The 16,272-nt window shown below is 36.7% G+C and overlaps 1 protein-coding gene across 4 annotated transcripts in view; it reads right to left on the bottom strand.

The window, feature by feature from the left end:
• The window catches only part of Hmgn3 (high mobility group nucleosomal binding domain 3), a 35,330-nt gene extending 21,675 nt beyond the window's left edge, over nt 1-13,655 (bottom strand). For 3 of the 4 annotated variants that reach the window (XM_003477907.5, XM_013141881.2, XM_013141879.2), the window contains exon 1: nt 13,526-13,655. In XM_003477907.5, the coding sequence (XP_003477955.1) occupies nt 13,526-13,540 (15 nt within the window). In that variant the 5' untranslated portion in view covers nt 13,541-13,655. The remainder of the gene's footprint in view (nt 1-13,525) is intronic. The other variant, XM_013141883.2, reaches the window with a different exon arrangement.
• Between the last annotated feature and the right edge of the window lie 2,617 nt (nt 13,656-16,272).

Genomic DNA, 16,272 nt, shown 5'->3' on the forward strand with positions numbered 1-16,272 from the left:
ACTTTAATCTTGGGCTGGGGATTTAGCTCAGCAGCATAAGTGCCTGCCTTCCAAGCACACAGTTGTGAGTTCGATCCCTGGTACCAAAAAACAAAAACAAAAACAAAAATAAATAACTTTAATCTTTATCTGCAGGTCATACTACCTACTGTGTATGCTGTTAATGAAGTTTTAAAAGAAATCCTGGATCAGTGCTATCCAACAGAAATAAAACACACTCATTTTAGATTTTGTTATAGTCACATTTAAAAAATAGAACAGGTAAATTGTAACAATGTACTCAATTGACTAATGTGTTGTAATTTCATTATATAATCAAATTATTAAATGCCGTATTTCACAATAATTTTGTACTGTCTTTAAAGTCTGTTGTGTATTTTACATTTACAGATCATTTCCCTTCATTTATTTATTTATTTGTTTGGTACGGGGATTGAACTCATGACCTTGTGCTTGCTAGACAGGCCCCTATGCCACTTAGCTAAATCCCCAGCCCTTCATCTCCCTTCAAACACTAATTTTTATCATCTGATCCGTATTTAGAATTTATAAGTTTTATAGTATTTACACCTAAGTTGGTTCAAATATTTTAAATTTTTACCAGCGATGGAATCATACTAAGTTGAATTTAAATTAAATACAGTTAAAATTAAATACAGTTAGATATTCAACTAATAACAATGCTTAACAGACTTAAGTAGCTAGTTGCCATCATACAGGAAAGCAGAACTCTGGATAGTAAAAATTACAAGAGCTGGGGGAGACAAATGAAGAGACATAAGAAATGAAAGCATTCCTACATCCTGGTTCTGTTCTGGAAGATAAGGTTTAAAAATAACAGAATAAACAATATAGTTGTAGCTAATACACTAATACTTATATAGCAGGATGACATTCAAAAGAGCCATCCCCAAATCCAAGGACAAGAAGCATGAAAATAAAAAGATGTCAAAAACATATACTAAGTAAAATTAATTTTTAAAAAATCCATCATCAGAATGATAGTTAAATACATTGTGGTAGATTGAAAAAAACAGTATGTGGCAGTGAGAATAAATGGACCATGGCTATGCACATCAACTTGGATAAAATCCATAAACAAAATGTTGAATAAATTAAGATGTTGTTAAAATGTAAAGATTACCATTTCTTAAGTACAGAAATAGGGTCTATGAACTTTCAAAAGCAGAGGGGGTGGAATAAAGCAAATTGTAGGGAAGGAAGAAAAGAAAAAAAAAGAAAAACGTGGTGAGTAGAAAACACAGTAAATCACTAGAAAAAGTCCAACTATATTAGTAATTACAATATACCTAAACAAAACATATCCATTCATTATATCATAACAGAGCAATACAAATACAGTATGTGCTTCTACTTTTACAGATTTAAAAAAATGCACAAATAAACTTTACAGATGTATATATATATAAATGTATAAAACATGGTCAAGAAGAATGCACTTCAAATGCATGATAATGGTTGTCTCTAGGGAGGATGACAAAAGAAAGGGACCAAGGCAGTGTCTCAAAGAGAAACTATCTGTAATTATTTTGTTATAAAAAATATCTGAAGTAAATATAACAAAAATATTGAAACTTGTGAATTCTGGGTAGTGGGTAAATAAATGTATTATTTCCTAGATATCTTTAATTTTTTCCATATAAAAATGTTGATACCAGAGAAGAAAGTACTAGAAATAATATGCTTTAAGTTCAGTTAAACAATGCCACGTCTATTCCCTGGCACAAATCACATGATAACACTTAGCATTTTGTGTATTTCTTATGTCTTAGGAATCTGGTTCTGCTTAAGACACATATTAGAACTGCTTCCCACATATAACTTAAAGGAACTAGATTCTAAACCACTCATTCCAGCTGGTGTGGGAGGTGTAGGCAGAGGCAGCATTGACACCCTGGGCAGCAGACCACTGGTGCTATCTTCAGCCTCACTTCACCTGCATCAGCAGGACACTCACGTGTTCAGAAGGAAACACAACTGTAATTCCCTAAGTCCTTCTAGCAGTCCTGATTGAGAAACTATGAAAAGCAACTTGGAGTTTTTACTCTACAAACCACGTATTAGGAGTCAACAGGAAGAACTGCTCAGCTTCTCTTAAATCAAATGGTGACTATCCCAGAGGAACACTGCAGAATAATGAGCCCATTTTCACCCTCCAAACTCAAGAAGGCCTCAGAAAAGATAGAAAAATGCTTACAATCCTCAGGAGTTGCTTACTGAGATTTGTCATTCTGAGAAAGACGGAATGAAGCTGTGAAGAACACGAGTATGGTACGCTGTTGCACAGTCCTCAGCCATACCGAAGAGGGCTAAAGGTTCTCAGCAGGCAGAACCAGATCTTATAATATTAAGTTCTAAATCGTGTTTATGGTGGAGTGTAGGCTCTTAAAAGTTTTACTTCTAAGAATTTAGGTTGCAAGGACCATTGCTTTATTACCTCAATACATTAGCTCAAAGTCTAGAGTACTAATGAAACTCCAATACTCACTTGGCAGCAGTCATAGAATAAATTCAGTCTCAACAACCCCTGGGTTACCCATGACAATATGCTAAAGCTGGCAGCAGATACAATGGTGCAAATATGTCAACAATCATTTCTTTTAATCTAGAGAATGTATCACATTGAGGTAACCTGTCTTTGAGTTGCTGGCCAATATTTTAAATATTTTTATTCAAAACTTCCTTAGTAATTAATTTTTTTGTTATGTTATAAATCCAAGGTTGGAGAAAAAAAGTAGTCCAATTGTATCCTTGGTTGCACAAGAAAATTTTCAGGGCCAAAAACCCAAAACTCAACCAGAGAGGCTGAAATGCATCTATTCTTTACTCTTGTCATTCTTCAGCTAAAATTAACACATAGCTATACTGGATTCACAGAAGGTTAACTTCCTTCATAAATGGAGGTACTGCCCAGGCAACTCCTGCCCATGCTCTTAACAGTACACTACTCAAAGTTGTTTGTATTAGCCTACAAATTCCAAAACTGGCTGCAGATCTGGAATGGGAGGTATCAAAGAGCTTTCAGTTTGTGTGATGGTTAATTTTGGCTGCCTACTTGGTCAGGCTGAGAATCACTGGGGAAAAAGCACCCTCCTGGATGTGTGCACGCAAACCAACAAAGGTGTGGGAAGCCGCCTATGATGGCGCCCATTTCCTGCTTCCGGGTTCTTCCCGGCCTGAACAAGCCCGCCAAATTGTCATGTCTGCCCAGTTACCCGTGACGCTAGCCTATCAGCTTGTTAGACGCGCTTCTCTGTGATTGGATACTGCTTCCCCTTATAAGAGGCTGTTCCTGCCCCCAACGGGCGGAAGAGGAACCAACACTGAGGGTGGCGGACCTTGTTAGGTCCGGTTCGCTGTACGCAATAAAGTTTGAGAGCTGATCCTGCTCGAGTTTGGTCTCCTGTCTCCCGCGGCTCCGGTCACAAAGGGAGCTCAAACCTGAATGTGGGCAGCACCATTCACCACGCAAAAGTCAGTGCCTTTTCTCTCTTCCTGCTTCCCAATTGCTGGAAGGTGAGAAGCTTTTCTTCAACATGTTCTTCTATCATATTTCTGCCTTGCCACAGGCCCCAAGCAATGGAGCCAGATGATAATACGCTAAAACTCTGAGACTGTGAGCCCAAATAAACCCTTCTCCTGCACGTCATTACTCTCAGACATTCTATTACAGCAAAGGAATTTTTGTGTGTGTGTGTGTGTGGTATGGGAATCAAACTCTGGATCCTGCACTTTTCAGGTAGGTGTTTATGCCTCTGAGCAAAGGAATTCTAACCAACACGATTTGGGATACACTATAATCTGTAACCCCAGCCAAGAAGCATATGATACACACAGAGTATTTTCCTTCACTTATGAGCCTTTTGAAATAATAAGTGACTCATTAAAAATATCTATATTGATTTGCACATAATTTTTACTACCGTATTCTGAGGTTTTTAATAGTCATATATAACCTAAGTATATTTCTTCTCAATGAGAACTAAAGACAAATACTGAGTCATTACTAATATTTTTATGGCACCTTAAGATTTTCAATACAATTTTTCCTCATTATTGCATTTGATCCTCTCTATACTGCTGAAATAAACAAGAACAGTCTTAATATTACCATTTTACAGATAAAGAATAGAGGTTCAAAGCAACGAAATGAACCTGCCTAGATAGAGTGGTAGAGCTTACATTAGACCCAAGACTCTGAACTCTTACACGAGAGTTGTCAAGGATGGCTACCAGATTGTCAAAGAGCTATTTTCCTATTTGTCCAGGCATAAAATTGACTTCTAGCAAATAGCAAACACAGTTCTGTTCCTTCTTTTTGAGAACTAATCACCTAACTTTGATGAGATCTGTATGTGATCACTAGAATAGATTAAAAATTACAATGAGAAGGTAAAATAAATTAACAGGAAGATTACATAGTTTTAAAAAGTATACATATGGAATACACACAGAACTTCAAAAGGAGTCTAAAACTTCACATTTTGATCATCTCAAGTCTTTGGTTCATTTATCTCTCACATGCACCATTACTAGTACTCATGATGTCTCACAAAACAGAAATTTTAAAATTGTCAAATAGCAAAAAGAACACTATTTACACCTAAAACAAAAGAGGCAGAAAGAGGGAGAGGGAGGAGAAACATAAGGAGGTAAAAGAGAAGGAGAGGAAGAACAAAAAGAGGGGTAACGGGGAAGGGGAGAGAGAGAGACCCACACACATGAGAAAAAAAAGGGACTAAGCCTTTTTGGGATAGATTTTTTATTTCTATATATGGGGTCAAACTAATTAAGATATAATTTGAAAATGTCATTTTGTATATTTTAAAACCGTGTTTGTACTCAATCAGTTGATATTCCAGAGCATTTGAATAAAAACTTATCTGGTTATGCATCTAACAGATTTTCAGTTATTACACTTAATCCTTACTTGATAAATTCTAAAAATAAAGGTACCTGTTCATTTTTAAATACCAATATGGTGGCTCAGTATTTATATTCAAATCTCTGAATATAATGTGTAATATGAAAGTATTTACATATTCCTGGGCATAAAGGGAATATATTATTATATATAACAAATTAAGGAAGCCATGATGTATCTTGGAAATATCAAACTGAACAGTTCAAGGTGGGATTGGAGAAAGCAGACTTTTGATGCTTAAAAATGTCAATATTTGGGTTAGGGAATTATGTGGCTCTCCATCGTCTGTATATAACACTACAGACCATTAGTTACTGAAATACCCAGACAGTCACAACATACCCAGAGGGCTCCATGATAATGTGCACTCACTACCAACCACAAGCTTGGACCCTGAGGTGAGCCTGAGGGCATGGTCACAGATAATAGCCACTTGCTGGGTAACGTTCTATGACTGATATGAAGAAGTGATGGCACCAGCCTATATCTTAATAGAGATAGCATTTTAAATAAATGAACACTCACAAATTTATGTAACTTTTGATTCCTGTTTCATTCTCTAAATGCCTTACCTTAAAAATGTATGAAGCTATGAGAGATTAAACATATATGGGAAGCATTATAGTGCAATTGTAATCAGCACTGCAAAAGGAATCTTAAAAGTTAAAATTTTTTTTCCTTTGGAGTCAAGCAGCTTCCAAACTTCTTTAGGCCTAGGGCAGAAATGGCTCCCTCACCTCTCCTCAGCCCACAGGAAAGGAAAGGACAGAATACACAGATCCTGGCAGATTTCGGCCAGGACAGCAGGCCCAATTTCCTTCCCCGAGGATGGGAAGGAAAGGTCTGTTATCCTGAAAGGGATAGAAGTAGCTTGAAAACACCTATTATTACTTTATATTTCTCCTACACTGTTCTTTGTTATAAAATACCCTAACACACTGTACATGGAGGGATGGTGCTTTGAGCCCCTCCATCTTCTCAGATCTAGCTTTGAGTAACTCCTTTTTCCTCAAATATATGACCTCCTTGGATTCAGTCAGTTATGCGCAGATTTGAACCTCAGTGGCTGGTAATACAAAGGTTAAGAGTAAATGTCTTAGTAAAAGACGCCTGAGTTAGAGTGCTAGCTCTTCCACTTCCTATTTGTGTGACCCAGATGAAATTCTCTTTCTTCCTACACCCCTTTCCTATGCCTCCAGGTTCACTGGTTCCAGTCACAAGCTTTGGAGTCAGACTTCTAGAATGAAATTCAGACTTTGAGGAATGAAATCCCAGATCATAGAGACCTTTGGGAAATCTAGTAACCTCTTGGTACCTCAATTTCCTCATCTGTAAAACGGAGATAAAGCAGAGCACATCTTATTGAATAGTTGAGTTTAGATTACTAGTGCAAGGTAAAACACTGTCTGATACATAGAATGTTCCACACATGTTAGATAGTCACAATGAATAACACTTACCTGCGAGATGAGGATAGCTTTCACCAAACTGAGGTGAGATTCAAATTTACATTAATAATGTAAATATAATACGATATGTATATATATACACCAGGAATTGAACTCAGGACCTTGCATTTGTTAGGCAGGTTCTTATGCCACTGAGCTATATCTCCAGGCCTTCCCATATATTTTTAACTTTACATACTTTTACTTAATCAAGCTACCTAATGAATATAAAATACTTACCTCAGATCGGGTATATACAAGTATTCAATAATAGTAACTATTTACATTTTAATTTTAATACATGTATTTATATTAATTATTGATATAAATTCCTCTTAAAATATTAAAATTTGTAACCTATTTTGAAATTTAAAACCACTGTCTTATTTCTGAATGTGCAAATCATTTATTTTATGTATGACAAGAAAAAGCATTTACCTTGGGCATATATAAATGGATTTACTTCTGGACATGGCCACAAGATATAAGATTATTCAACTCGATAAATAATCTTGACCAACAAGCACTATGTGATTTGACTGAATTCTCATAAGAAGACTGTAAGATGCACAATAAATAAGCAGCCAGAGGAAAAGAAATACAACATTTTTTATTTGGTTTATCTTCAAACTGATCTTTAAATTACTCAGGAGACTAACATCGTATTTCAACATATTTGGTACTGTGAAAGCAGACAGCTTAAATGGCATTTATTTCAGTCACCATTTCCAAACTGTACCCTTCAGGAAAGAAAAATATATTTAACTTCGATGTAAACAAAAGCAGTGTTTTAGGGGGAGACACAGGAAAAGAAGACACTTAACTGATTTGCCAAGGGAATTTTAATGCTGTATGAAGATATTTTTAAACATATTTTTCAGTGAGAAAAATCAACTGTGTAAAAATGCTTAAGATTAAAGCTTATGTTCTTTCAAAAACACTACATTTGCTATTCGACCACGGAATACCTATTCACACAAATGCAGTTAACTAGACATTGGGGTAGGACCTACTTGCTGCCTATCCACTAAATAGGCCATCTGTCCTTCCACAAAATGGAAGCCTGTGGTTTATTGTAAGCCTATTCTTTCATTGTGGTTTTCTTTGTAATTAATAGCATGACAATAGTGACTGTCCATTGGCTATTTTATTCCTTTCAGGTACTATGGTTGAGCCTTCCATATTCACCCTCTCACTTCATTCCCCCAACTCAGTGAGAAAGAACATATCCTGCTATACAGGTGAGGGAACTGAGTTCAAGAGAATTAGGAACACAGATGTAAGCTCTAACTCATATAGCTTGTAAATGGCGAGTGCCAAATCATGCTGAATGTTTTTTTCCTCAAGAGCATGTGAAATATTTAAACTTACTAATTTCTTTCCTTGTCTAACAGTTACAGTGCTTTTCTCTGGTAGGTACTATGGGAAGTAAAAGAAAGATCAGAACCATCATTGATTTCATGGTCAGGTCAAAAGAATTATGAAACAAAGCTAATTGAAAAACAGATAATAAAGGCTGGGCGTGTTGGCACATGCCTGTAATCCCAGCACTCTAGGAGGCTGTTGCAGCACCGCAAGTTCAAACCCAGTCTGAGCAACTTAGGAAAACCTTGTTTCAAAATAAAAATAAATACATATATAAGTACATAAATTTAATTTTATAAATGTCCTGGGGATGTAGTTCAGTAGGAAAGTCTTAGGTTCAATCTCCAGGACTATAAAAAAAAGGATAATCAAGTAATATTCTGATTTAGAAGCATGGTGCCAGGTAACAACTTTTAGAAAATAAGAGAATTATTAAGAGTTACAACTCCTAACGCTGTTAGCCAAACAATTCTTCGTGAGCTCTTCTTCCTTGAAAGTTCAGTCTGGCCAAATCTCTGAATGCTCATAGCTCACAGCATTTTTGTACATCATTATTAGTTTGTTCTATGAATTATAAATATTTGTGTGTGTGTCTCCATACCTTGTTAGACTAAAAGATTTTTAATGACAAGGGAAATTCACTCACTCACTCTACAAAGCATTGAAAAACAATACTTCACCGAATTTCCCAAGGTGATCGTACCTTGCACAAAGGTGATGTTCAATGTATGTTTACATGGAGTGAATAGAGAAAACTGTGCAGTGCTGCCATTTTTTAGTCTCAATATAGGTTCCACGTCAATATTTAACTCCAACTCAGCAAGCACTTATGGAGGCTCTTTCATATTCAGACTGGTAGGTAAACTGATCTATAGATTCAATTCATCCCCTATTAAAATCATGACAGCCTTTTTTGTAGAAATTTACAAGCTGTTTCATTAGGCTACATGAAAACACAAAACATCAAAGAGGAAAAATAATTCTGAAAAGGAGAACAAAGTAAAGGGCTGACACTATCAGATTTAAAATCTTACTACAAAACCTTAGTAATCAAGAGTACTGTTTTTGTATCCTTACTTAGTAATCAGGAGTACTGTAGTATTGGTGTAAGGATAGACTTACAGATAGTGAAACATAATTGACAACCCAGAAAGACAGCTTTGTATTTGTAATGAACTGAATTTTGACAGAGGTGCTCAGTCAATTTGAGTGGAGAAAAGATGGTCCTTCTGACACATGGTGTTAAAACACCTGGGTATTCACAAAAAAGAAACAAACCAAAAAAAAAAAAAAAAAAAAACCCACTTACATCCTTATCCCACTCACACAATTTGCTTAAAATGAATCACAGACCTAAAGATAAGTTAAAACTGTGGCATTTCTAGGAGAAAATATCTGTGACCTAGGATTAAAAAACAACGTATTAGACATTAAGTAAATTGTATCACAATTATAAACTTCTATTCTTCTAAAGATAACAGGAAAAAATTTGTAAAGCTACAAACTACAAGAAAACGTTGTTAGTTAACATCTGAAAAGATGCTCATCTTCATTAGTTATTACAGAAATATAAATGAGTCATTAGAATGTCTGTAACCAAAAAACCTGGACAAAGATCAAGTATGAGCAAGGGTGTAGAAAAACTGGAATCCTCATACATTTTGGAAAATAGTTGGAAGATTTCTTAAAATGTCAAGTGTAGATTTCCGTATCGCCTACCTGTTCTCTTTAGAATCTTCCCAAAAGAAGTAAAAATATATCTCCCTATAATAGATTACATATATTCACAAAAGTTCAAAATCTAGAAAAATCTAAATGTTTCTCAATATGTGAAAGGATTAAAAAAAAGTTTATCTGTACAATGGTATATTATTGGGGAAGAAAAATAATGACGTTCTGATACATGCTATAACATAGATGCACCTCAAAAACATGTTAAGTGAAAGAAATTAGACACAAAATACACATTGTATGATTTCTTTTTATATAAAATTTCCAGAAAAGGTAAATTAAGAGAAAAATAAAAAAAATAGTGATTTGTGAAGTGGTGGTAGAGGTAGTAATAGAGATTGGATATAAACTAGATAAGGTATGTTTCTGAGGTCATGGAAAAGCTTTAAAACTAGATTATGGGAATGGTTGCACAATTTTGTAACTTAACAAAAATCACTGAACTGCATCCTTTAAATGGATGAATGGATCTTGTGGTAAGCATCTTCAATACATTTTTAAAAGAAAATTTAACTCCTACCCACACAGATTGAGAGAGCTTGAGGAATCTGTATTCCTCAAGAGTAGGCAGTGATACTTTCAATCTTTTTTAAACCAGATTGGTTAAAAAAAAAACCTCATTATTCTTAATAATGTGCATCTTTGATTTCTAGAAAAGATAAATATTTTCATCTTTTGAGTCAGTTATTTGTCTAATAAAAGTATCTATTTTTAATAAGGACATGTGAGACTCTAAAATAGCAAAACATTTTTAATGATATCTTATATAAAAATTTTCATATATTTTACATTTTTAACTACTTTATTGTCATACTGAAATATTCATTTTCATGCAGCCAAATTTAACTGTTTCCTTTACAATTTCCGTCTTTGGTGTTATGAAAAGTATATGTATGTATACTTATGTAAACACATACATTTATCTCTATCTATATATCTATACCATCCCACCCCAGCAGTGGAGATTGAGCCCAAGGAGTATGAACTATATCCCCAGTCCCTTTGGTTTCATTCTGAACTAAAATGAGTATTATTTTTTCTCTTATTTCACTCACCACTCATTATGTAGCACAAGAAACTGAACTTCATTTAAATCTCAAAAACTAAGAAAAACATTACATTGTTAAGTGCTATATTTTGAAACTTGCTATTAGACTGGCCTAAAATTTGCAATCATCTTGCCTTGGCCTCCTGAGTAGCTGGGATTATAGCATATGCTCAGCTATAAGTGATATTCCCCCTATACCACACCTAATGCACCTGGATTTTCCATCTGAGGAAAACAAGTTCATTCAAAAGTCTGAAGCCTAAAGGATGACAGAGTTTTCTTCCTTAAGCCTCTCAGTGGAAAGAGACATTACTGTTTATTTGTCAAATTAATGGAAATTGCCTCACTAGAGAATATCTGATCAGGAACTGGAAAAATAAAAAAGATATAAAAATGTGTTTGCTAATCATGCCAGGACTGTGATTCTAGGCCTTGCTGGTTTATGTCTCTTTGTACAACATCCAATCATCACATAAAAACAGGACGACAGCCGGCATTTGTGGATGTTTGACCAGAACAGTCTAGAATTCAGTCATTCACTGTTCCCTACCACCTGAGTCCATGAATGTTTTCTTTTCCCTACTTCACTCACTCACTTACTCAGTCACTTATTGCGTAACATAGGCAACTCAACTTTAAATCTTATAAACCAAAAATACTGTACAGATTTAAAAAAGAATTCAGCAATTACTTAAAAAAAATCCCATTAGATTTAATGCAACTGTTACTATCAAACAAATGTATAAATAAAACTTTAAAAAGAAGTATCATAAGACTTTTATATTCATATGATGAGATTATGGTCTTAAATTTGTATACTTAAGGCCCACAAGTGTTCAGAAGAGGTATTAAATGCCAGATAGAATATGTAATTTCATGTTTGTGTATTTGAGTCCTACCTACATGTTCAAGATCGGCCCAAATTCAATCTCATTTCTTTATCCTGTAACTTTGGGAATCTTTAGCTATACATTCTGGAACATGAACAGCCTAAATGTTATTCAATTGTTTTGTGCCTGCTAGTGTTAACAAGTCATTGCATTAAACGTAAGTTCCAAAAGAACAAACTGTGTTCCCACAACATTAACAGTCCTCGGACTCTAGATATTTTCATTGACTTTTAGTACCACTTCTTGCTTTGCAAAATTTAGAAGTTCCCTGAAGATTTCCTGATTTCTAGGAAAAGGTGAAACAAACAGCTAAAAAGGCCAAAGGGAACTGTTAAAGCTGACTGTGATGTAGAACAGGCAGTTATTTAATCAATGGAAATATTATGGAGTGGTACACAAGTGCTTTGGTAGTTACCCCAGCTCTACAGATCTCCAAATGCTATGTATGGACTGTCTCCAGTTTTTTTTTTCCACCTACATGTTTTTTTTCCTGATGACATTGGTTCCTAACATAAAGTCACATGAACTTCAAGATTTCATGAGACAGCTAGCTCTAGGGTTTGACAGATGAAATGACTATCAACCATGTTTCATTTGTGGATATCCCTGCCCAGGTACCAACTTGGTTTTTGGGCTCCACACCTACCTACAAAGCCTTCCTATTAATCAAGGAGAGTTTTCCAATCTTTAAAGAACTCTCAGGTGTCTTGAAGGATCACACACGTGTCTGTTCAAAGGCTTGTCATCAGTGCCAGGAGTCTTGGCTAGCTCATTCTTGTGAGTTCCCTAGTTTCCAGAAAAATAAAACCATGATCTAAAGCCAGTGACTCCAATAGCTCTTTTCTGAAACTGAAGGAGACAGTGACGGAAAGGCAGGATTGTTGGTTTTACCAAGTTCGGCTCCACTATACATAAAGGCTGCACATTTAATCAGTTGTTCTATCTAAACATGTTAATTCTACAACTCTCTGTGACCCCTTTCTTGATGATTAGTTCACTTGATTCCACGAGAATCTCCAACTCATCATTAATCCTCAGAGAAAATGCTGAAAATGGTGATGTCATTTGAACACCCTCATTTCTAGCACAACAGTATTAGGAAGACAATATTGCCATAAAAATTACTTTCAATAACAAGCCTCAAGTATCGGTATTCTTAAAGCACTGTACAATCCAAAAGTCAGTCTGGATTCTCCTAAGTAAGTAAATAAAGATTGAGAGAGTAAGGACTCCCCGTTCTACAACATCTGATTCAACCTTTGTTATTAGCTATGGTTGGTGGAACTTGAAGACCAGGTTCGATGGGATACCACTTGCTCAACACGTGTACAGATTAAACGAAACAGTGCAAGTCAAGTGCACAGCACGAGGTGCACAGTATATGTGCATTAAACTCGAAAGGATTTAAATAACGTTCTGATTTTTAGAGAGGAGACATATTTGCACCAAATTATTAGCGCTAAAGAAAAAGCCTCTGATTCGTTAAAACTTCAATAGTTTACAATAATGTAGTCTTCGCACACACCAATGGGTCCACCGTCTTTCACAGGTAGAGTAGGTTACTACTCTTGGTTTTACTTTAAATGTAATACGCACTCTGGTTGACTTGCAACCCCGGGGTCAGAAGATGCCAAGCATTTCCTTAAAAATGTGTTGGAAGACAGTACCAAGTCCAGCCTTAACCGGGGGAGCGGCGAGAGCCCGCGAAGCAGAGGGTGACCCACACAACCCCGCCGGACCCGCGCTGTCCCCGCCTCTGCCCGCGGGCCTTCCGTATCACCTGCCCGGGCCTCCCCTATCGCCGACCCACGCTGCTCTGTCCACGGCCAGAGGACGCCCAGGGACTCGGCTTCAGCTGCGCGCAAGGGTGCCCAGGGACCGCGGGTGGGGGTGAAGGACGGAGAGAAGAGGGAGACCCGGACACAGACCCGGGAGCGGGGGAGAAGCCGGAGAAGGGGAGGGAGGGGGAGAGGGACAGCTGCAACAGGCGGCCGCGCCAAGACCCCGCACCCCGGCGGCCGCCGCGAGCCCGTTCCGAGGTCAGGGTTTGCTCTGCGCGCTACCGAGCACCCAACAACATCCTCGAGGAAAGACTAACCTTTCTCTTCGGCATAATGACTGTCGGGTCAGCGGAAAGTAAAGCGACAGGCTGGGACTGTGGCCCCCCGGATGCCTCTTAGCCGCGCCGCCTCTCCCGCGCAGGGCCGCCTTCGGCCCGCCTCCGAGACATCCAATCAGGAGCCCCGCCAGCCAGTTGCGACGCTCCATTGGCTGAGGCGGCCTTCTAAATTCCGCGAGGGAACGCCTCACCGCCGTGCTCCCGGGACGTGCGGCTGGAGTTTGCACTTCGTTGAGAAATCTGCCTGGCGACTGAGCATGCCCAGTTCCACTGGAGCCTTGGGCCGCGCGCTCCTGGAGGTGCATTGTATGAAGCCTCCTGTTTGGGCTGGTCTCAAGCAGAGCAGTGTGTATCTTCATAGGAAGGAGAAAGGGTAAGAGTAGACAGTTACTCATAAAATCTTGTGTGCTGTGTAATGGAGGTCTGTAAAGGAAGGAAAATACTCTTCTGGAAGCGTATGCCTATCTCTTAAGGGTCTGGGTTTTCTCCTCTGTAAATTTAGTGACAACAATCCCTTAAGTCGCTTATCTCTGATGTTCTAAAATATCACTCAGTAATTTATCCAATTTTAAACTAGGTGTAAAATTGAATAGAGTATATTTCTTAAGGAAATTGGGAAAATGAACAAGAATGGTTTATTTTACATTTCAAATACATATGTAAATGACCCTATCTTGTCATTTTTAAATAATTTAATGTTTCTCAAATTTCTACATTGCAAAAATATCTGATTTCATAAGACCAGTTTTACCCTGATACCAAAACTAGTGAAAGACCTGAAAAGAAAATTACAGCTCAATATTCCATATAAATATAGACACAGAAGTAAGTAGTGAATGAATTTTAGTAAATCAAACGCAACACCACTTGAACAGATAATACATAACCAATAGTTTATCCTCAGAATGCAAAGTTGGTTTAGTATCTGAAAATCAACCATATTGTTATTGTTCAATTGTATTCTTATTATAATTTGTTTACCCATCCTGTATCTGTTGAAACAATATGCACAAGCTCCTGGTTTTCATACCAACATAAAGGAAAAAAAAATTTTGATCTGAATATTATTATTTTTTCATATCTCCTTGCTTACAATCATTCCTGTTCTTTTTTCTACAGACCATCTGTTGTCATGCACAATTATGATGCTTTTATTCATTTTATGTGAGTTATGAGTTTCTGATTTCCATGCAGTGATTTATTTAAACTTCATAACATTCTATGAAGTTGGTGCACTTAGGAAATACCATCTTTTTTTTTTTATTGTTGAATGTTATGCTTTGCTTTACTTGGTCATTCCACCAAAATTTCGATTATTTGTTTTCAGTTTTCCATGTTTCATTATTATTTTTCATACTCATATTTCCCTACCTTTAGTCAAAGTAGTGTCTGTGTTCTGATCCAAATTGTCTTTTTATGTTTTAGATATGTTTTGTTGTTGTTACTGTTTTTGGTAGTCCAGGCTGGCCTAGAATTCACTATGGAGCTCAGAGCAGCCTTGAACTGGTAACCTGCTTCAGCCTCCTGACTGCTGGAGTTGCAATGTGAGCCACCACACCTAGCTTCCAAATTGTCTCTGATACATTCCTTGCTCTGAGGCATTCAGTGGATGATAGTATATTGTATTGAAAAGAAGTAAAATAAAACCAGCTCATTGGTTTACAGCTGCATAAAAATATAGAGGCTTTATTAGTAAAAAATACTATTTGTAATGAAGATGTCTTGGAAGAGTTTTTTTTAATTCACTTGCTCAAGTGCTTGATAGTTTTAAAAAAGCCAGGGAGAAATTTTTAAATAATATATGTGGGAAATATGTTGGACAGCATTTGAAATCCACATTAAATTGTTTTGCTTCATGGAAATTCAAAGTGATGGACAAAGATAGGGCTAAGGTAAATTTTCACTGCTCTGTGATGAAAAGTGACTCAAAATTGACCTTTTAGTTGATAATTTTCAAGGCCAAATGCTAAACTAACAATAGCAAACAAAATTATGATCATTTTTACTGCACATAATAAAATGGTTGTAGTGCAACTGAAGCTTCTGACTAAGATAAAGCTGATTTTGAGGAAACTTGAACAAACTTCTTTTCCATTTCCATTCCCTTCTTGGGCCTTTTCTCCTCAAAGCTGTTGGAGTCTTACACTTACCCCAGCATTTTTCAAATAATGATGCATTCGTTTACAGTGTCCTGACTATCATGGAGATAAGAAGAGAGAAAGAAGTAGAGAAAGAAATAACAAGGCAAGGGAAAGAGAAAGGAAGAGGCTGAGCATAAAAAATACTAGTGCATCTCACTTGGTAGAGGTAAGTACGGTATTATACAATGATTATTTCCATGGGCAAAAACACACTTGGTATGTATGTGAGGGATGTGTGTGTGTGTGTGTGTGTGTGTGTGTGTGTGTGTGTGTGTGCTGGGTTGTGATATGAAATGCAGTTTTGCCACTGATACTCATGAAAAAAAATTTAAAGCTTCTACATAATACTAATAAACCTTGTAGATGATTTTTGTGGTTCCAGCAGTTTGTCCTTCTGGAAAACAGGTACTCTTCAAGTCTCGAAAATTTGAAAGGAAAACATTTTGCAAATCATCTCCCCTTCATATGATCCTCCCCGCTTCCCTTTGAGGAATGCCCAGACTTTTGCTCTAAATAATGGCAACTTGCTGGAGAAGTCAGATCTAGAATTTGTTGCTGTTGATAGATGGCTTTATAATTCCAGAG

This window comes from Cavia porcellus, unplaced genomic scaffold, assembly GCF_034190915.1.
Source record: "Cavia porcellus strain 051 isolate PalLab524CR breed Dunkin Hartley unplaced genomic scaffold, mCavPor4.1 scaffold_16, whole genome shotgun sequence".
Classification (NCBI taxonomy): domain Eukaryota; kingdom Metazoa; phylum Chordata; class Mammalia; order Rodentia; family Caviidae; genus Cavia; species Cavia porcellus.